The 22,747-nt window shown below is 41.8% G+C and overlaps 1 protein-coding gene across 1 annotated transcript in view; it reads left to right on the top strand.

Annotated features, from left to right (window-relative positions):
- The first annotated feature begins 735 nt into the window (after positions 1–735).
- LOC147635464 (nicotinate phosphoribosyltransferase 1-like) overlaps positions 736–22,747 on the top strand; it is a 48,080-nt gene continuing 26,068 nt past the window's right edge. Inside the window, exons 1-12 of the mRNA XM_086802743.1 lie at positions 736–1,210; positions 2,308–2,455; positions 2,548–2,667; positions 2,783–2,917; positions 3,016–3,077; positions 5,754–5,829; positions 5,959–6,060; positions 6,267–6,383; positions 8,293–8,351; positions 14,008–14,182; positions 14,319–14,453; positions 14,540–14,638. Of these exons, the coding sequence (XP_086658869.1) occupies positions 1,065–1,210; positions 2,308–2,455; positions 2,548–2,667; positions 2,783–2,917; positions 3,016–3,077; positions 5,754–5,829; positions 5,959–6,060; positions 6,267–6,383; positions 8,293–8,351; positions 14,008–14,182; positions 14,319–14,453; positions 14,540–14,638 (1,374 nt within the window). The 5' untranslated portion in view covers positions 736–1,064. The remainder of the gene's footprint in view (positions 1,211–2,307; positions 2,456–2,547; positions 2,668–2,782; positions 2,918–3,015; positions 3,078–5,753; positions 5,830–5,958; positions 6,061–6,266; positions 6,384–8,292; positions 8,352–14,007; positions 14,183–14,318; positions 14,454–14,539; positions 14,639–22,747) is intronic.

Genomic DNA, 22,747 nt, shown 5'->3' with positions numbered 1-22,747 from the left:
TGCATATGATTGATGATGAATAAAATGAGAGACACGTTTCTCTTTAATCGAAAGTGGGGATGCATGTATACATAGAGGCCAAGGGGGATGGCAAGTAGTACATGCTTTCCATGGCGGCCGTGTGTGGTTGAGGCGACTTTTTGGTTGACACATGCATATATGGACTTGTCTCTCTTCGCCACAAGTGTAGGGAACGAGGGCATGTTAAGGGTTGGGGCTTTTCAAGGATTGCATATCTTTCATCATAAACAACTTGGTTACAATGTAAAAAATACAAGAAGCTTCTCTTTCTAGTTTTCCAATCTGCTTTGTGTTAATCGTATTGCTCAAAACGATGCTTGAACAACACTCTTTTTTTTGTAGTTTTTTATTTTTTAATCAAAAAATCCCTCTCTTGTTTCGTATATATGTAAGGTTTATTGTGGTGCTCCCCAATGTCAACCTTGTTCCTTTGATTAATTTAATTAATGAATATATTTCTACTCACTTTGGTACTGACCCCCATAGCACATGGAGGGTCATCATGTGATTGACTCAAATAGAGAGGACATTGGAGGCATCATTTCATTGACTTTTTCAATATGAAAACTTAGAAAAACACTCTTATTCTTGAAAATCTCAAGGAATATATTTAATGGAAATGCAAGGAACATTTTGGTGCGGATATATATATAATTTAGAAAGAAAAGCTATGTTATATAATAATTTATTAGGGTATATATACATAATTTAGAAACATGATGGGGAGAAAAGCTATGTTATAAAAGACTTTATTAGGGGATTGGTTAAAGATATGAAATTAATGAAAAGCAAAGGTAGGCCGGCGGCCGCAGGACGATACTGAGAAGCCGATGCGCAAACAGTAACTCGAGATTCTGGATGCGTAGACCTCCTCAATTGGGCACAATAAGAAGGTTTTTATCATCTGATTATCTGCAAAGCAAGGAACCGGATTTCTCTAAACTAGGGCAATTTCGCTGCTGGGTCCTGGGATTAAAGCCTTCAATAGGAGATAATTGCTGAAGAATCGAGTTGGGTTTGCTGACAGCCCTAATTGCATTAAAATGGCAACCCTTCCAAATGGGCAGGCAAGGAACGTTGAGGTGGGCAAGCCAACAAACCCCATGGTCACAGCCCTCCTATCTGACATGTACCAGTTCACCATGGCCTATGCCTACTGGAAAGCTGATAAGCATCTGGACCGTGCAGTGTAAGCATCATCTAAGGCCTCTTTTTATTGGGTTTAGGTTTACCATTAGTGTACTAGGGGGTGCCATCCATGTATGATGCTTTCAATGGGCTTCCTTAAAGGGAACATAACCTGTTCACAGTGGGTTTTTTGCTTCCTTTTATTTGGGTTTTCCTGAAATGGAAAACTCATAGCAATGGATACCTCTTTATTTACCATGGGGTTTTGTCAGTCTTTGCTTAGTGAAAATATTTTAATTTTCAATTAAAAAAAGGGATTACATCCATGATTTGAGACTTTTTACCTGGGTTTATGTCAGTCTTTGCTTTTGCTCCAAAATATTGGATCTACATCACTAGGCATGATGAATAGAATTTATTATCCGAGGAGCCGTATGGTTTAGTCTGCATTTGAACGAACCCTGGCTGCTCTATACATACCTATCTCCTCAAGGTGTCCATTGAGGAAAGTGGACTTCATGTCCATCCAATAAGTGCCATCCAATAAGGGTTGCCTATGATGCTTATCCCCTCACCCTAGTGTATGTCAAAATCAGTATCCATCTATTATTTCCAAGGGATTGTAAGGGAGGGAGGGAGGGAGAGGAGTTTTTGTTTTTGTTTTTTGTTGTTTTTAGAGAGAGAGAGAGAGAGAGAGAGAGAGAGAGAGAGAGAGGTGAAGGGGAAAATTAGGCCAACAAGAGTATCCAAAGGAATGATCAGATGGTGATGGACTTTACGTGGTCATTTTGTGTCCATGCCAGTGGGCATGGTGGTCGTCATTGCACCCATGGCCGGTGGTCGACTGCAACATGCAATCTGGCTTTAGGGACATGAGCTGTTATGGGCATTAAATATCACACCTCTGCTCTTATGCGGGGATCTTTCAACAACAGTGGAGGCCCAAAATGGTGCACTCGTAGGACTGGTCCTGCTGCCTTGAGTGTGAGTTTCCTTTTGGAGAAGAAGAAAAGGATGGCTATGAGTAGCACATGCCTACCCAATCAGTAATTGTCTACTTGATTTGTCCAAAACAGGCTAATGTGAATGTATCTTTTCACATGTCCTAGCATTTTACAAAACAAAGACCTATAAGTGGAGATTGCTGTTTTTGAGCAGGTTTGATCTTCTATTTCGGAAAAATCCTTTTCGTGGTGAATACACCATCTTTGCAGGCCTTGAAGAATGCATCCGATTCACTGCCAACTTCCATTTTGAGGAATCAGAAATAGATTATCTGCGTTCAATCATGCCGCCAACATGTGAGGTGTGGGAATCACAAAGCACATATGGCTAAGTTGATGCTACCCTTGACAATACATGAGAAGCAAAGCTTTAGCTTTCCATTCTGGCTTGCAGGATGCTTTCTTCCAGTATTTGAAATCCATAGATTGCTCAGATATAGAAATTTATGCTATACCTGAAGGCTCGATTGTTTTCCCACGAATTCCTCTCATCAGGGTAGAGGGCCCATTGTTGGTGAGTCTAGTGATAATGTGATATTGTGTTTCCTTCTGCTTTTTTATGCTTGATATTGCAAGAGCAAAGAAGCAAGAAGCAAAAATTAAAGAGCTAAACGCGATTCTGTCCTTAGATTGCCCAACTGTTGGAGACTGCATTCCTGAATCTTGTGAATTATGCATCGTTGGTGGCTACAAATGCTGCCAGGCATAGACAAGTGGCTGGGAGCAACAAAGTGCTTTTGGAGTTCGGTCTGCGTCGGGCACAGGTGTGTGTCAAGGCTCAACTTGGTACTGCAATTGTGCTTAAATCTTGTAAACCTTATTTTGGGTGGTTAATCTGCTTAATTAATTTTATTGCATACAGGGCCCTGATGGAGGCATCAGTGCCTCCAAATACTGTTACATGGGAGGATTTGATGGAACAAGGTGAACGGTTAGCATTCTCATGGATCATTTGATTGTATTGGTGCTCATAATTATCCTCATCTCAAAATGTCTCTTTGATTCATTTCGTGGAAGAGTTTTGTCAGGTTTTGCAACATATCGGCATAAAATATTTTCAGTTGTGATGTGTATTTTGGTGGGCGTTTGATTTTCAATCAAGATTTATGATTGGGATTAAGCATGCGACACCATCACTATGTCCCAATAGTGATGTAAAGGTCAGACTGCTGGTCAAACGCTGATCATAGCAAAATGTATAACAACAGCCACTCTCGTACTATCAATCCCAGGTAGCCTACAAACAAAGAGTCGACACTAATGTGTGGTTTCACCATGGAGTTTCTGCAGATAAGTGTCCAAAGGCACATTCTTAATGTCCAATTCAAAAGAGTTGGCTACAAACACCAAACTCATCAATATTGTGGAGTCTGGACAAATGTAGCCTGAGAAGGCTCTTAAAGTTTGTCTAAGTCATGGGTTTCTATTGTCGAGATCTGCCAGTAATCATGGAAAAGATGAAAAATCGCCTATTCAACCAAGACGTAAAACACTCCTGGGTCTTCTGTCTTTTAATGATCCCTATTCATATTAGGGATAAAAGGAGAAATGCAGATCCAAGTTTCTTTTACTGGGGACTCAGGATAGCATGTTACTGAAGTTAAACTTGTTCTCGCAGTCACGGCATCTCCACTCTGGAAGCTGGTGAAAACATAGCTCCCACAGACATACTCAATTCAAATTCCTCATAATCCCAATGGTCCTGTAGGTCCATGCAATCATCGACGAAGGTAAAGAGCGGAATCAATAAGATAATCTCGCAAAAATCCCGCCTTTAGAAAACAGAAATTAAAAGCATGAAATAGAGGAATGGTTCAACTACCAAAGCATCTAATCTTCAAAATCAATGCGAAAGAAAAGGATTCTGGCCTGAAGCGAAAGGAAAGCACATGAAAAGCAACTTTTCTTTTCACCTGCATTGTCAATTTTAAGCCCAAAAAAGCCAAAAAATACCAGTTTGGCCCGAGAGCACCAATATTCTTTTCACGAAAGGTAATAATAGCACTCGTTCTATGCTTTTCATAAGCATGCTTTTCAATTCGCTAATATCAACTCACACCATGATTTTTCAAAAGCAGGTTGTTTCCCTCTAAAAATAGAGAAAAAGTCTGTTTTTTTCCAAATGGATGCTTTTTCATAAAAGCACTCATGAAAATCTCAAGCAGTGATTTTTTATGCTTTTCAAGCATAATTGCATGTGTCTCACATGCTTTCCAAAAAAGCGTATCTGCCCAAATTCTTATGCATGCTTTCTCTCATAAAATAGAGGAATAGTTTTTTCCAAGAGCTATATTTAGTCTTGTATATGCTTTTTCAATAAAGTGTTTTAAAAAAACACTCATGCTTTTCTTGTGCATCTCCAAAGAAAAGCATATGCTTTTCTCATGCATCCCTGAGAAATAAGTTTTATAAAAGAGAGCTAATTTTTTTAAATGCATACTTTTTTCTTCTCCCAAAAACAGTGGAAAAAGCACTTTTATTAGCTCTTTTAATAATTGCCTATTTAAAAATAGGTTCAATTCTCTTGCTGCTCCTCCACCAACCATCGTCCTCCTGCATGCCGCTTCATTGCCCGCCCGACTGCCACCCGCCCTCCCTCCAACTCTCTTTTTTTGTCAACCGCCTCTCTACGCCAGGCCCTTTTCCGTAGCTTCTCTTTTTTTTTTTTTTTTTTCCCTCCGCCTGGCCTCCATCTCCCTTCCGCCCTTTTTTACTTTTGCCTCTCCTTTGTGCACCCTTCCCCTCCCTTCCCCTATCTGTCAAGTTTCAACGATCATGTTGTTGTAGCTATTTCGGCGAGTGTTGGCTCCCTTTGGTCTTCACTCCTCCAAGAGGGCCCCTAGGCTGCTGTCCCTTGCCTTTCCTTTTCTAAAGTGTACCTCTAGCTCCTCGCTTGAACTGTTACCTGCTTGGAGGCCTCCACCCTGGTTCCCACACCCACCCACCTAGAATGTGTGTCCTAGCATGGTAGTGCCACCAAGTAGCTTGTGGTAGCAGAAAAGTTCATAACGCCCTACATATTTATCTTCTATATGTGCTTTTAGTAAGCTCATTTAACATGCAATATGTTTATCATCTCACTTTGAGCATTGCTGTGCTTGTTGACATAATGTTTGCTGTACTAATTCCTTCTATTTGCTACTTCCCTTAGTGCTAGGCTTCATTATGGCTGAGTTTGCCTTGTATCTCTGGAGGTTTGACAGAAACTCAGTACGAAGGGCTTTGTGTGAATATATGCTCTTATGTGTGTGTGTGTGTGTGTGTGTGTGTGTGTGGAGTGCGTGTGTGAGAGCATATCTTGATACAGAGTTCTACACCCACTATTGGGCACTGATGACGTTAGTGGGGATGTCGTAGTATCTAGTCTATACTGTGCATAATGGAGTTGATAGTTATATAGTCTTGTGGGTTGACTACCATGAGTACATAACATGCACTATCCTAAAAGGTGAATTTGGGCATGTTCTTGGATTCATCTAGGTATTTACATAATGTTAAATTTTGTTTTGTTTAATGAGGCATTTGCTTGATCAGACTCTATTTAATCTTAGATTGACCACTGTGTTTCACTAAAAAAGCATTAAATGTTTTGAGGTACAGCAATGTTGATGCAGGTCGAAGGTTTCAGATACCAGTTCGTGGGACACATTCACATGCTTTTGTGAGCTCATTCATGGTAAATCTTTCCTTCCAAGACAGGATGAAAGTTTTCAAATTTTAGAGAAACTACCTGAGGTACTAGGATATGTCATGGCACATGTGTATTCACATATGAATGAAATAATTTTTACTTTGATTCATGTAGGGTATCGAAGAAATAACAGAGAGGTCTCTTCCATATAGCAATGGAGATCGCATATGTGATGATTTTGTCGGTCTAGCACAACGATGGCTTAGCAAATTGCAAGTAAAAAAGTCTGCCTTTCTCCAGTTTATCAAAACCCACCATTTTTTGAAAAGAGGTTATTATGTTGTTGTCCTGTCATGCCTCTTTTGAAATGAAGAAATTGCAGCTTCATCTTGTTTTACTTTTTTGCGCACGCACACGCACACGCACACGCACACGCACACGCACACGCACTTTCTCATCTTGTCTTTCATTTGATTTTGCAGGCAACAGAATCCCTTCGGGGCCTTTTTTCAGAGACTAATCATAGCGAACTAGGAGCTTTTATATCCTATGCATTATCTTTTCCAACAAAATTTCAAGCCCTTGTAGATACTTTTGATGTAAGCTTCCATTTGTTCTATAAACTGATATTTTTGCAGTTTGTTTTGTTGACTTTGTTTGATGCATCCATTGCACTCCACTTATAGAATTCCAGATTTAGAGTTAGATTTCAGGCCATATTTCTGGAAATGAAGAAGAGAAATCTGGTGAAATCGGTGCTTTTTTATCTGCATTCTTCTTTTTATCTAATTTTTTCTAAGAAATGTTTAGAAGATTAGAGGTTTCTATTAATTCTTTCATAAGCCAATCATTTTTATGGTGTATTTTACGAGAGGGCGTAGATGAGCCTTTTTTTCATGCTTGAGATAAAGTGGGCCTAAAGAAAGGTTCTCAATGTCATCGAGTTCAACTGGATTTCAAATGTATGTGGGCTCTGTTCTCGACGAAAAGCCAAGTACACAATACCTTGGGGATGGTTTTAGTGAGCGGACACATTTTCTTGTCTTGGAGGACTGCAATAAGGCAAACCTAAATATGAAAATTCAAGGATTGGGTTTAATCGGATTTTAATGTCTGTGTAAGCTCTGGAAGGGCATTTTTGAAAAAAACATTCAATGCTTTGTTTTCTTCACACAACTTGCTTCAGAAATTTTGTTCAAGGATTTGACAGTAAATCATTATATGGGAAATTTTTTATGTCTCAAGTAATCTAGGCTAACTAATAGACCCTATGATTTACAAGCATGTATGGGCTGGTATTACCCCCGAGTTTAATATACTTTTTAACCAACTTCAGGGCCCATCTAGATGCATGGATACACTTCAGGCTTATAGTTGGTTCCTAACTCTCTGGTGTTTTTATCTGTGTCTCATTTTCATCTGCTCTTCTACCAGCACTCACATACAATGTATCCTTCTCAGTCTTTTTATATTGGCTTCAGCCTGAAACAATCTGCCTTACTTAATATCAGATGATAATTTTGGAGTGGGTGTTCAATGGGCAAAAAGGTTTTGAGCCATTTTAAATCGAAAGATATAGTAATATTCTTCAAAATATGGATTTAAGCTTGGGATGGGCTTATTGTTAGGTGACTTTGGTCCCTAACACTTGGTGTTTTTCTGTGTGTTCATTGTCATACACTTCCAGGGCTGTCTAAGTGCATGGATACATTTCAAAATATGGCTTTAAACTTGAGACGGGCTTATCGGTGACTTTGGTTCCTAACTCTGCGATGTTTATCTCTATATCTCATTCTTATCTGCTCTTCTACCAGCAGTCTCATACAATGTATATCCCTTTCAGTCTCTTATATTAGCTTCATCTGCCACTGCCTTACTATCAGATGATAATTTTGGAGCAGGTATTCAATTTGTAAAAAGGTTTTGAGCCATATAGTAATTTTCTACTCTAGCCCTTTTTGCGAGCTGCTTGCTTGCTGAGGAAGTGTTCTCCAATTTCCAGAAGATTTGCTAACCTGATTTTCTAGAAACACTCCTGTCATGCACCCATGCTTCCATGCTCCATTGCATGCTTCGTTCCCCCTTGCTGCCACCTACAGCATTTTCCCATTCATTGCTTCTATCTTCTTCTCATCCTTCTCTCTCGATTTCTGTTGTAGTGGTTAAAACTTTACACGTCAGACTCCCACTTGAGATCCTGGGTCCATTGGGTGTACTTCAGTGCCATCATATGGATTATAGGGGGTCTGCTAGCTTGGTATGACGTGAAAGGACTTGTCATCATTATCATCATCATCTATCGGCCGATGCTATTCTTGCCATATGCCTCAAGAAGCAAACTATGAACATGTCACTTAACCGTAGTATTAGACATGGGATGTGCGTAGAGCATTAATAATGTCTTTAAAGAGCAGAATAAAATTTTATAAGAGAAATTGCAAATTTTTTTCTTGACAAGCTGCCTTTTTTCTCAAATTGATGGCATAATTGATTTATTCATTTTTCCAGGTCATGAGGAGTGGGGTTCCAAATTTTTGTGCTGTTGCTCTTGCGCTGAATGAACTTGGGTAAGACTGTTCATATTAATGCTTTTTTTTTCCCCCTGTAGCATATAAAAAAGACTCCATAACCATGATGAAATTGGTGTGCCGGGATGGCCATTCCTACCACTACCACTGGCAGAAGGAATGGTCTGACTAGCTCTCATTGAGTCATGACATCATGACTAATTGCTTGTCTTGCCTCAGTGGAGGCAGCAGCTATATTTGTGTCACGTGCACACCATAATTGGGTGCCATGTAGACATGATTATTCCTTTGTAGCTCAAAGTTAGAGGCTGTACATGGGGAGTTTGGAGCACTTTAGACAGCCCTATAGGTCATAGTCACCAGAAACGGTAAACGGAAACAGGAAACAGAAACAGAAACGGGAAACGGAAACAGAAACGGCACCCCCCTCGGAAACGGAAACGGCAACTGCGGGAAATGGGAACGGCTAGGAAACGGCACATATACTTGATAAATTAAACTATAGAACCGAAAATTAGTAATTACAAACTCAACAGCGAGACTCTCTTCAAATTTGCATAAAGGACACCTCAAGATGAAGTCAATTTCTTGTTGAATTAAGAATAGAAAGTACAATGCAAATATATCAGCCAAGTTTGGAACTCATGAGTAGACTCAAACTTGCGAGAGATGCACATCGTCTGAGCCCAAATCATCATAATCTAGAAAGTAGTTGGAGCCGCTATCCCCTGCTTCGCCCAAAGTAGCTATCGGCATAGGCGGTAAACTGGCATGCTCCTTTGCCTCTGAACCCTTCTCATCCTCCTCTGACCAATGCTTCCAAGATTGGGGGTTCTCATTTCGCTCAAGAAGACGCAAATTGGCACTCACAAAAATTAGATCATCGGTCTTTTGAGTGCCAAGCCGGTTCTGCTTCTTTGAAGCGATATGGCTAAATGAGTTCCATAGTTGCTCCAAACAAGACGAACTGACCGCCTGGCTCAGAATCTTGATGGCCAATTGTTGCAACTTTGGAGTGTCTGCCCCATAGTCCTCCCACCAAACACATGGATGAGTGGTGAAGCGATCTGCCAAAGCATTGGCTCTTCCAAACCTCTTCTTGCAAGCCTTGTAATCTGCCAGTTGATCCTTGATAGTTCTCTACTTTGCAATGTCAGGCTCAAGTCTCTCCAAAATCATGTCCCATCCATCTGCCACCTCTGAATCTGTGTATTGATTGCCTGCTTGAAACTGGGGATCAACCATGAAACCTGCTGCATGCATTGGTGAATGGTACGTATCCCATCTATCTTAGCATAACTTCCTTAAAACCTGGTATTTCTGTTCATCTTGCTCAATGTGCTCCAACTTTTCCACCATCTTGTTCATCCCCTCGTAAATCTTTCCAATGCATGGCTGAAGTGAATCTGTCATCCTCAACAAGTGGATGATCAGCTTCCCCAAAGCTTTGATGCGTCTCACCTGCTCCCACCAAAGAGGGTTCCCAATTTTTGACGCACATGCCTTCCCTACAACGGTTCCAGACAATGCATGCCTCTCATACTCATCACTCATCATCAACTGCTTTAGGGCACTAGAACACTTGTTAAGAGACCCCAACATGAGGAAGTTGTATCCGAAGCGAGTGTCTGAATACTTGCGCAAATCTCTAGATGACTTCTTCCTGAACTCAGCCAACAAGAAAGTGTGCCTGTAAATGAAGGATACAATCTGGGTGGCTTGCTCTATGATGGGAGCAACCCAATCCAACTTCCTGATGTCCTTGAGAAGATTGTTGAGGTAGTGTGCCATGCATACAGAAAATGTGATATGAGGAAACCTGTCACACAACAATCTGCCGGATGCCTTGTTCGCATTCTCTCCATCAGTTACAAAGTGGATCATTACTTTCTCTTCACCCACCGCTTGTACGGCTGCTGACCACTCTAGGAAGAGTGCTTTTGCACTTTTCCCTGTCTTGGATGCATCATGCGATGAGATAAAGTAAGATTGCCCTCTGGAATAGGCAATGACACCATGAATGGATCTGGACCGAGTGTTGCTCTAGCCATTTGCAATAAGTGTGATGCCATTCTTGTCCCAAGAGGACCTAACAATCTCTGTTGCTGCAGCAACTGTGCCCTTCTCCTTCGCTAGTAAGGTGGTTCTCAATGCCTCTGATGATGGAGGAGTGTAGGTGGATCCATACTCTGCAATCTTGCGCACCATGTCCTTGAAGTAGGAGGACCGAGCAGCCTGAAAGGCGATGGCATCATGGTAGAAGAACCGCGCAACACTACCATCCACCTCCTCCTTCTTTGGGTCCCATCTACTCTGAAGTGTACTCTGCCTGGATCGAAGAGTATCCCTCACGCCCACTGTTGGTGGTGGTGCACCAGACTTGCAGTGGGTCCAAAAAATGAAGGCATTCCACCATATGAAGACCTAGTGGTTCCAGAGGTTTGTCCTGAAGTGCCCACATATGTGGAAGGATCTACTCCCACCCCTGCTCTTTGAGCTGATGAAGATACCGCTTCGTCTTTCTGACGAAGCTTCTCTCGTGCTTCACTAGTGATGTTGGTATAGAATGCAATGTCTTGTCCATGCTGTTGGAGCAGGTGTGCGCGAATACAAGTTGCACTACCTGACTTCGTAAGGAGGCAATATTTGCATGTCCACTTTTTCACGCCTCCTGTTTTGTAGGCACCCTCCGCCAGGACCTCATCCCACCAAGACCACTCTGTAGATTTAGACTTCTTTGAGGTGGAATGATCCATGGAGGCCATGGATGCAAAGACTGCAAAGAAGGACCGAGGAACAAGGGTCATTGCAATGGACAATAAGGACAAGGTGCTAGGAGATTCTAAAAAAATAAAGTACACAATAGAGCCGACAAAGTTTGGAGGAAAATAAAATTCTTTATTCATTCAACATTAGCAATAGTTACAACAGGTGACTTTCTACATGGGCTTTATTGTCTTGATCCTCATGACTGGTAGGTGCCTCAGCATCACTAGAACCACAACAGGTTCTTCTACAAGCTGTAGGTTTCGCCATATGGGGGCTCGTCTTCGAGTGTGTCTTAGGACCATTTGCAATAGCAAGCAATCTTCATCATCCCAAAACCACATGGGAGGGCAATGACATCGTTGAGCTCTCTTAGAGATTTCCTCTTGCAATGTCAGGCTCTCTTGAAGAGGCAAAGGGCATCAACAATGAGCTGTCTCGATGTATTGTCGCTCAGCCACGCATGAACGACAACCACAACGCTGCTCATAGAATGCCATTAGTGCAAACTATTGAATACAGCACAATAAGAAGAGGAGAGGGATTAATTGAAAAAGGACTTGTTCTATTACTAAAAAAGGTGCAATTTAATTAAGAAGCTTCCCATCTATTTTTTAAATAGTAAATGATCATTAAAAAAAACAAGGTTCATTTACAAATTTAAAATAAAAAAAACACTTATTGATCAAAAGTTATTGATTGTGGAGGACCCAGTTGAGAAGTGCCTTGCTCCGACTTTAGCCTTGCTCCAGAAGGGGAGAAAGGGAGGGAAAGAGAGAAAGAAGGGGAGAAAGGACCGTGTTGGAGCTTTGGGACGTGTGTCAGTCACAGGAAACAAGTCTTGTGTACAAGACAAGTACACTGTACAAAACAAGCTTCGTACTAGAGATTATATGGTGTGGTGTTGAGACAAGTTGCAAGGAGAGCAATGGGAAGGAAGCAACGGGCAGAGGCGGTGATCGTTTTTTCTCAACGGGCAGCCAGCCAACGTTTATTTATTTTTTATTTAATGCCACGTGGGCAGTGCATAGCGAAGGCGTTGATCCATCGTTTTTTTAAAATTAAAATATGCCACGTAGGCGCATGACCAAGGTGGCCCATTTAGCACATAGCAAAGGTGTTGATCCATCGTTTATTTTAAATTAAAATATGCCACGTAGGCAGCACGACCAAGTCTTACCCGTTTCTAGCCGTTTAGGTGAACTCGACGTGGGGAAACGGCGTTTCCTTGTTTCGGGGCACTGTTTCCCCTGTTTCCTATGACTATGCTATAGGTGCCCAGGACATGCACCAATGATTGGGACAAGTATTGGGCACAATATGAACATGTTTAATGACATTCTTGATGACTTTGTATGGTCGGAGAAGAGCTGGCTGACCTAAATACGACTTGCTATCAAGATTCCTATATAAAGGCAGTCGTTTGTAGGCATTCAAAGACAGAGGTTGCAGAGCCAAGACCAAGCATGCAGAGATGATTATTCCTTGGCCCGTGACGTGCACCAACAATTGGGACAAGTATTGGGCACAATATGAACACATTTTATGACATTCTTGACAACTTTTTATGGACTTAGAAGGGCTGGCCGACCTGAATACGTCTTGCTATCAAGATCCCTATATAAAGGCAGGTCATGGGTCAGTTGTAGGCATTCAAAGACAGAGGTTGCAAAGCCAAGGCCAAGTGCAAGAGAGCCAAGAACAAGGGCCTGCTGTCATATTCTCCTTTTCTCTACTTCTCTATGTCATCATTGTGCAAGTGGTTAGCATTTATCTCTGTAGCTTAGTGTTAATCTTCATCAATTAGCTTCTGCATAAGTAGCATGTTACATTATTGGTATCAGAGCCTAGGGTAGTCCTAGATATGGTTTGCATCTTGAATTAGGGTTTGAAGCAGCCATGCTGCTATATAACTGCTATGCAACTGTCCAATATATTATAGCAGCCTTATAACTACTATATAGTTGTTAAATAGCAATGTTTTCATTGCTTTTTATGACTGGTTTATAGTAATTATGCCTGCTATTAAGCATTCACGCCTGGTTTATAACAATCATGTCTGCTTTATGATTACTAATAAGTAGTCACTTCTAGTTTATAGTTGTCATGCCTGCTGCATGACTGTTAAATTACAGTAAAATAGCAGCCATATGTATGCTCTAGGATTACTTTATAGCAGTTAAATAGTAGTCACTTACGTACTGTGACTTTTGTAGCTCTCATGCTGCTATATAACTGCATTATATAGCTTTTATAGTAGTCATGTTTTCTTTGTGACTGCATTATATAGCTTTTATAGTAGTCATGTTTTCTTTGTGACTGTTGTAATAAATAGCAGCCTCTTGACTACTTTGGCTTTTGTAGCAATCATGCATGCTTTATGAATGTGTTATATAGCAGTAACATATCAGTCTTATCCATACTTTATTTTGTGCTTTATAGTAGTCTCTTGCGTGCTTGGACCATTATAGTAGTCATTTCAACAGTCTTACGCATGCTTTATGACTGCTTTATAGCAGCTAAATAACAGACTTTGCCTGCTTTTTGTCTGTTATATAGCACTCATGCCTACTATTTGACTCCTATATAACACCCGATTTGATTGCAATGTAAGAGTCTGTCTTATTCATGCTTTATGGTGCTTTACAGCAATCAAATGGCAGTATTTTCTGTTTTTTGTCTGCAGTATAGCACTCATGTCTACCATTTGACTCCTATATAGCACCCAGTTTGACTCCTATTTGATTGCTTTATAGCAATCAAATGGCAGTATTTGCTGCTTTTTGTCTGCCGTATAGCACTCATGTCTACCATTTGACTCCTATATAGCACCCAATTTGACTGCAATATAACAATCTTTCCATGCTATTTAGTAGTAATTTACCAATCTATGGTGCAGTATGGCCTTAAATGGTAATCTATGGTGCAGGTACAAGGCACTAGGCATCAGATTGGACTCTGGTGATCTGGCATACCTCTCAAAAGAAGCTCGTAAAGTCTTTTTAATTGTGGAAAAAGAATTCAGTGCTGTAGTTTTTGGACACCTTGTCATCACGGCAAGCAATGACATAAATGAAGAGACACTCGAAGCATTGAATAAACAGGTACATTTTTTCTTGTGCTGACATGGTGGGCAATCCATTCATATATCTGCTTTTTGGTGTATGAGGATGTGTGTGCAAAGATGTGTTCTGTTTTGAGTAATCAAATCCGAAACTGACTGATAATAATAACAAACAGGGCCATGAGATTGATGCTTTTGGAATAGGGACACATCTTGTGACGTGCTCGACACAGCCAGCTCTGGGTTGTGTCTACAAACTTGTTGAGATCAATAAGCAGCCCCGGATGAAACTGTCTCAAGATATTGAGAAGGTTAGATTCTCTTGTGAATTACCATCTTTTACACACTCCAAGTATATGTCTGCCGGTTACAATCTTCTATTTTGCTATGATGACAGGTAACAATTCCATGCAAGAAAGAAGCTTACAGGCTCTATGGAGTTGAAGGTTATGCTCTGGTTGACATCATGAAAGGAGAAGATGAGCCTTCACCGAAGGTTTGTTTTACTCTAAGACCTTTTTCACTCATAAGGGCATACATCCATACATGGAAAGGAAGGAAAATGCACACATTCTATGAAAGAAAAGGTTTTAATAACCACAATACACTTGGTATTTTGGTAGTTTAGAATTTTTCATGATCCTGGGTTTTGGCAAGACTTAGAAGTTCCGGGTTTTGATTAGTTCTAGTATGAGTCTTTCAGCTGTCTCCTATAGTATGTTGAGGAAGCCATATTTTTAGGACTTCATCTCTTTGCTCATCTCCTTAGTGTGTGTGAGGTCAAATTTGATTAAAGGCGCCCATGTATGAGCAAGGGATATTTTATTTTCGTTTTTTTTCCACTCACTCTCCAAACAAAGCGTGGATTGTTATTTAATGTTTTCCTTTTGAAAGAAAGGGTGGATGTTTTAACTTGGGTTTTAGAAAGCTAAGAAAATCTTTTTTCTTAAGGTATGAATACCTTAAGAATGCATGGATGCTTAAGCTTGGGTTTTAGAAAGCTAAGCAAATCTTTTTTCTTAAGATCTAAATACTTGTAATTTTGTAAGACTTATCAAAGTCTTACAGAATTACGAGTATAAATTACAAAGTCTTAAGAAAGCAAGTCTTTTTTCTTAAGTATAAATAACTTGTAATTTTGTAAGCCTTATCAAAGTCTAAGCAATGTATTCAGTTTATTTTCTCTCATCATCTTGCGATGTGGCACATCTTTTGTGAAGTCCATTGAGTAGAGCATAAGGTGTCGTGGGTAGCTTAAGAGCTCAAAGAACCGCTGTTGCTGCTGAGTTTTCGGGAGCTACGTGATTGAGAGACCGGCGCTAATATGACTGGGATTCTTTGTAGAACCGGGTTATAAGGCTCTCATGCATCTCTCATGGCAGTGAGCATCACAAAGCTTAGTGATTAGAGCTTGTGTCTGGAGGCTTGAGGTTGTGTGTTCCATTCTCGCTTGCAGCGCTGTTCTGATATCTATATCCAAAAGTGTAATACACACTTGGTTTGACATTGGGCCTTTGGAACTTGTGCTTGGCTATGGCTTGTGGTCGGGCTCGCTCTCTTAGTGGGGTGTCTTCCATGTCTATGACGGTGTCCATCCGAGAGCAATGTGATAAATACAAACGGCTGGGCCGGTGGGCCGGGCTGGCCGAGCAGGAACATTAACAGGGCCATTTAATCTTCGGATGTATATTTTGTTTATTTCCCTTAATTTTATTTGAGAAAATTAACAAGAAGGCGGTTGTTTCTTGGAAAACAAGAAAAACATATTGTAGTGGATCCTGTATTTGAAGGTAATCGGTGTAAAGCTCTTGACAGTTCAACACACATCAAGTATCGCTCTTGCACACCAGACTTCTATGTAGTGGGTACAATTCCGGATTTACAAATTACCTCACGTTTTTGGTGGCCTTGCATGGCTTGATTCTTTGGTGTGTGCAGAAGCATTTTCACCATGTCTTTCTTTGAAATTCAAACTTTTCATTTGAAGTTTCTATACAGTGCCCATGAGTACTTACAGATTTACTCACGTGTGTGCTCTCTGGGAGGATGGAACAGCGTGGCAAAGGTGCAAAATATTGAGTATTTGTTAACTGAGGATGCACTTTTTTAGTACCATACCTTTCCCAACAACATAAGGCAAGATTGGGATTTGCTTTCTTAAGCTTTTTGCATGTGATTTGGAAAGAAACCAGCTATGGTGTGGAATGAATTGGAGAACCTCTTCAAATTGGAAACTGGAATTGGTGAGTGCTGTTGTGGGAACGTCCGAGGTGTATTCACAATGGGAGTGTGTGGTGACCCAAGCCACGGCTCAATCTGGTCAACAAGAACTGGCTCAACCTCAAGGGGCAACCCCAGAGAGTGCTTTCATTAAATTGAATCATTTTATTGCATCATTGGAACTGGTTCTCTGTCTCAAGGTCAAGGTCGAAATCCATTAAGCTTCGATGATGTGGTTTTGTATCGGATGAAGATAAGGTCTGCTTCACTGTATGTTCTTCCAATTCTCCAACTTAAGTTCCACAAGTGCAAGGGGCCCTATAAGCATCATCATCTCGTGAAGGGGGGTAGTCTCTGTTGAATGTTTTAATTGTCATTAGATAGGATCTACGTCTACAGCTCCAGCCTCCAACCCCTGTTCTTGGAGTTTCTATTAAAGACCTTGCAAAGAAAGAGGAGGCCAAGGTGGTCTTGGCCGGAAAGGGGAATTGTTGCTAAGTGGAAGATGGAGAGGGAAGACTGCGAAAGAAGCAGCAGCGAACCTCAAGGAGGAAGATTGCTATAAGATTTTGAGTTGGGATACAATCTTGAGGAGTATGACCTCATTGAAGATCTCTTTGACATAGAAAGGTGGACATGGCTTTTGGGGCTCTTTGCCCAAAGATGAAGAAACAATTGACGAAGGCGATTAACACTTGACCATCTAGGCACTGAAAGCAAAGATCATTCTGATCAAGAGGTACATGATGTTAATATTCCTTTGCATGATGATATCCAAATGTGGATGTGTTGATCAAAGGCATTTTTTTTGTTCAATGGGATTACATTGATGGCAGTGCTGCCGTCAATGTTGAGTCAAAGCACTATGGAGCAACTTGGCCTTCAATGCCAAACTTCATCACCTTCTCTCATCAAGTTGGCCAATAATTTATGGGTCAAAGCTTTGGGTTGCCTTCAAATACTTACGGTGATTGTATGTGGCATCGAAGTACGTTTGGACTTCCAAGTGATTCATACCAAAGTGGATCAAGTGGCCTACCCAATCATGTTGGGGAGACTATGGCTTTGTTAGGTTAAAGCTTTTCAATGATGGGAAACTGGTGATTTCATTATGGAGCATGGAGTCACTGAGTAAAGTACAACATTGGAAGTGAGCAAGTGGAGGAATTCGGCATTCAAAAGAGAGTGATGAATATGACTCCAACTCAACGGGTAATTTAAGCACATATGATTCATCTTCCGAGGAAGCCAATCATTTTGGATTGAGTTTGGAAGTATAAGAGGGGTATCTCATAAGGAGGGTACCCAATGCTAGCATGCTTTCCGCTTCTGTATCTTTGCAAGAGAAAAAGAAGAATACTTGTATATGCTTGATGGTTGTCACCAGCCTCGACATTTCCGAGTGTGAAAGGGCTTTGGACAAGTACCAGCGCGCCCTAAAAAGGGCATTTGGACAAGGAGAATGAGTTTGTAGAGATTTCCTTGCTTGAGAAGTAGAACTTGTATCTAGGACGTCCTTGAATTTCCACACTTCTCTTACTTTGTCTTTGAGAGGTAACCTAAAACCTCTACAGTTTGAGTTGGTGGGTTTGTTATCATATGAGGAGCAAACTATGAAAAATAAATCTTCTATCGTGCGTGGCTGTGGCCAGCAAGCCTTTGCTGCCAATCACAAAGGAAAGACAAGGCAAAGGGTGGATACTATTAGTCTAAGGCTGATTCTGGACAACCATCAAGCAAAGCAAAGAGTGATGCAGATCAGCCCAAGAAGGGCAAGTGTCATTATTGCAAAAAGCCAAGGCACTACATCTGTGAGTGCTGGAAGAGTTAGGCCAAGGAGAAGAAGCAAGAATTTGATTTGGCAATGGACTCTTCTAAGGCTCCTACAGGCAAAGATGAGGATTCAGCTAACTATGCATAGGATGATTGGGGTTTTTTGGTTTGCAGTCATGATGCATCACAAGAGCACTTGTTTCTCATGTTAGATATTTGGTAGTACTACTTGTGAGGTCATGCACTTATGCCAGACACTTCTGCCCACTGGGTTTGTCCCCATTGCCTGTAAACAGAAGGGCAACTGTACACGGAAAATCTTATCAATCATGAAAACTAAAAATACATATGAGCATGCCAGACAAAAAGAGATGACAAATCTGCACAGTACACCACACTAGGGGCGAGAAGATGGTGCCATGGACACTTCTGTCCCACTGGGTTTGTCCCCATTGCCTGTAAACGGAAGGGCAACTGTACATGGAGAATCTTATCAATCATGAAAACTGTACACAGAAAATCTTATCAATCATGAAAACTGAAAATATATCTGAGCACGCTAGACAAAAAGAGATGACAAATTTGCACAGTACACCACACTAGGGGCCAGAAGATGGGTTGACCTAACTTGATGCACATTCTGTGGTTCTGGCCAATCCTTGATGGCTTGAATCTTTGCGGGATCCATGCGTACTCCATCTTTGGAAACAATATGCCCTAAAAAGTGACTTTCTGACAAGAAGAATTCACTCTTCTTCCCATTGATGAAAAGCTTATAATTCCTTAGCTCTTCAAAAACAATGGCAAGATGCTCTTTTTGTTCAGCCTCACTCTTTGAAAAAATGATAATATCATCAAAGAAAGTTCCTGTGAACTTGCGGTGAGGTCTAAAAATTCTGTCCATCATTCTATTGAAAGTGGCGGGAGCATTTGTAAGTCCAAATGGCACAACCAAATACTCATATAATCCAAACGATGTTCGAAAAGCTGTTTTGTGCACATCTTGAGGTACCACTCGAATCTGATGGTAAACCACTCTTAAGATCAATGCGACTGAAACAAGTAGCTCCCTCAAGTTTATCAAGAATATCATCGATTCGAGGAATCGGAAACCTGTTCTTGATAGTAATCTTGTTAAGGATCCTATAATCAACACACATTCTGTATGTCCTATCCTTTTTCTGCACAAGTAAAACTGGAGAACAATAAGGTGAAGAACTTAGCCTTATCAACCCCTTCTCAAGTAAATCATTTACTTGAGTCATGATTTCCTCCTGTTGGGCAGCACTCACTCTATAAGGAGGTCGGTTAGGAGGAGAGCTCCTAGGGATTATGTCAATACAATGATCCTCTTGCCTCTCTGGGGGTAACTGTCCTGGTAGTGAATCAGTATAACAATCAGTATATTCACTTAAGAAATCAATCTTATCTTGATCTACGGAAGTTACAGCATCATGCTCAACATTATCATGTACAAAGACCAAGTAAGAACAAGCTGATTTCTTTATTGCCTTTGAAATAGATATATGGCTTACAATGGGTATGGTACTCCCAGTAGTACCCGCATCAATACAAACTTCCCTACCCCTATGAGTAAACATAACTTCCTTTTCTTTGTGCAAAATCTTGGGATCCAAACGATAATGCCAAGGCATCCCAAGTATCACATCACATCCCGTAAGTTGTGCCACGAGGAAGTCTTCATGATCCAAATATCCCTGTATCTGTATGCGAAGCTTCTTAATGATGGGAGTGACCTTAACTTCCTTGCCCTCAAAGGCAGCATCTGCATGAAAGTCCATGCCCAGTTCCTCGGGCTTTAACCCAGGAGCAGCAACCATCTATATGGATATGAAGTTATTTGTTGAGGCATTATCAAAAAGGAATAAAGCTGTTTGGTCCTTTAACTTGCCCTAAGCTTTACATAAGATTCTACTCTTTGGTTCTTGTGCAGTGTTACCTTGAACATCGGGTATAACATTCACACTCGGTTTGGCATCCTGCACATTATTCTTTTTGAGATTTTGGGGACATTGAGCTTTCATGTGATCTTTGCTCCCACATGTGAAGCACTTCCCCTCTCTTATGCAATCAAAAATATGCTGCCTGGACAGCTTAGAATCATCCTTTTTATCCCCCGGCTTCTTTTCAGAGCCCTCTTTTGCATCCTTGGACTCATTAGGCATAAACTTAGGTGGCTATCCACCCTTTTTCTGCTCATTTTGAGCTCTGAATTTTCCCTTGTATGAGCTGAATTCTTGTCTTTTTGACGCTCCCTTACCATGCAACTCCTCAGAAATAGTGGCCGAGTATATGAGCTCCTGTAAGGTGCTGTGGGGATACACTGCAAGGCTCTTTTGAATGATTCGTTGCAGTCCTGACTCAAAACTTTCTTTTCTTCTCGTCCTCACTAATCGTCATGAAAGGTGTGACTTTGAGAAGAATCCGCCAAAACTTTGAAACATAAGAGGAAACGGATTCGCCTTCATCTTGTGTTAGCCAATCCCATTCCTTTCGCACATCCTTCTCAAAGTGAGGAGGAAGGAACTGATCATAAAATTGCTCTTTGAAAGCACTCCATGTATGTGTAGCTGTCCTATGCAAAAGCTTTGCCATCCACCAATCACTTGTAGTGTCACGACCCTGTGTTTTTCTCTGGACAGGATGCAGGTGTGCACGGGGACATGGAGGACAGTGTGAATGGCATCAGTTTGGAGTTGAAAATGAAACCCGTGTGTGGACAACCCCAAGTGTGAAGGGGATAGAGATTTAAAATAAAAAAGGTTCTATAACCTTTGGTGGCCAAAAATTAAAGTTAAAAAGGTTTTAAAACCTTGGGAGGCCCCTAGGTAATTTATAGAGGCTACTCTACTTTTGGGGGAAGGGGGCATGCCTCTTTCTCTCTCATGCTTTTTGGGAGGCGTCTCCCTACTGGTGAAGAGGAGAGAGGATATCGTGGACCTTCACACGCTACAGGAGGGGCTGGCGGCTGTAGAAAGAGATTTTCTCTTTTGATAAAAAGCAAGGCGGGCAGGGTCCCTTGGCAAGAAGCGGAAGGCAGGGCAGCGCTCTCCCTCTCTCTGGTGGAAGGCGGGCTGGAAGGGCACATGCTCCTTTCTCTCTCTATCTCTCGCTTGGCGCTACAGGAGGGCTGGACTGCAGGCACACAGGGCTGCGCTGGAACATACTCAGGCGCAGCTGAATATCTTGGACATGCTTGCTTTTTGGGGAGGGAAGGTTGGTTGGTTTCTGCGCTGCTGTACATACAGGTTGGCCGGCTGCTGCTCTGCTATATCAGCAAGTGCAGACCAAATATCCCTCTCTCTCCCGTTTTTGGCAAGACACCGGCTGACTGGACTGCAAGCGCATAGGGCTGAAACACGTGCTCTTTTGCACGGAGTCAGGCTGCAGCTTACAGGCTGGTTTCTCTGGACACACAGGCGGCCAGGTGTGCTTTTTGGAGGGCGGCATGTTTTTGCGGAAAGGAGAGGCTGATTTCCTTGGACTCTCAGGCGGACAGGACTGCAGAGGTACACGCAGCTTCTTGAAGGCAAACTTGGGTTGTCAGTGCAGCGCAGCGCACAAGGTCTTGTGCAAGTGCTTACAGCTGCTGGCGAGTTGAACCGCTTGCGCAGATGGTCATAGGGCTGGGCCGCAGGAGGATAACACTGCAGAAGACCATGCAGGCCTTTGGCAGTGCATAGGAGACTCCAGTTGGACTGTAGTAGTGTTCAGCTCCTTTCACTCATGGGTGGCTGCTGGACAGAGGTGCACAAGTGTGCTGATCCTCCTTGCAACAGGGATGTTTTGAGACTGTTTATGGGTTGTTTTGCTTGGTTGCAAGTACACTGTGTACATGGATTTCCGGCTGCACGTACAGGTCACTTGAATGTGTTTCTTGGCATGGGAGTGAAGCAAGCTCGCATGGCTGCATGCTCATGGAGCAGATTGTTTTCTTCCTGCTAGAAAGGAACAGAGGGACCTATAGTTATGGGCATCTCTAGGTTTCCAGATGTTTCATGAGGGAACAGGTAACTAGATGTATGCCGTTGTTGGCACTGTTGTTGAATGGTGCCATGAATGGTTCTGTATGGAAACAGGACAGAAGTTTCAAAGGGAAACAGGCCTAAGGGTTTCATGTGGAAACAGGTCGTAGGTTTCTCGAGGAAACATGTTTTTGGGTTTCTCCAAGAGATAGATCACATGCAGGCAGAAGGTACAGGAATGGACACATGTTTGGTACAGCCTTGCTACTGATTGGGCAGGGGATAGGAAATCCATGACAGAGATGGATAGTACCCTTGGAAGGTAGAGAGGGTTGGTACAGGTGTGTCAACTGTATGGTATGTTGTGCTGTGATGCGAGTTCTCTTTTGAGAGACAATTTGGGAGTCTGTGTTGTGATGCAGAAGCACTGGATGTGTCAGGGTGTGATGCTGTTCATAGGGTGAGAGGCTATGGATGGTTGTGGCAGCCCTGATCATGGGAGAAGACTTCTGTATGCAGGACTCAATGTGTGAGAGTCTTTTGAGGTGAACAATGGCTGGACTTGTTTGTGGATGCCGAGTGGATATGAAGCCATGATGCAGGGTATTTGCAGGCTTCAAGAGTTC

Source organism: Cibotium barometz, chromosome 9 (genome assembly GCF_041138505.1).
Source record: "Cibotium barometz isolate CiBa-2024 chromosome 9, ASM4113850v1, whole genome shotgun sequence".
NCBI lineage: Eukaryota > Viridiplantae > Streptophyta > Polypodiopsida > Cyatheales > Cibotiaceae > Cibotium > Cibotium barometz.
The sequence above is the reverse complement of the archived record's forward strand: the minus strand, read 5'-3'. Positions and strand labels throughout refer to the sequence as shown.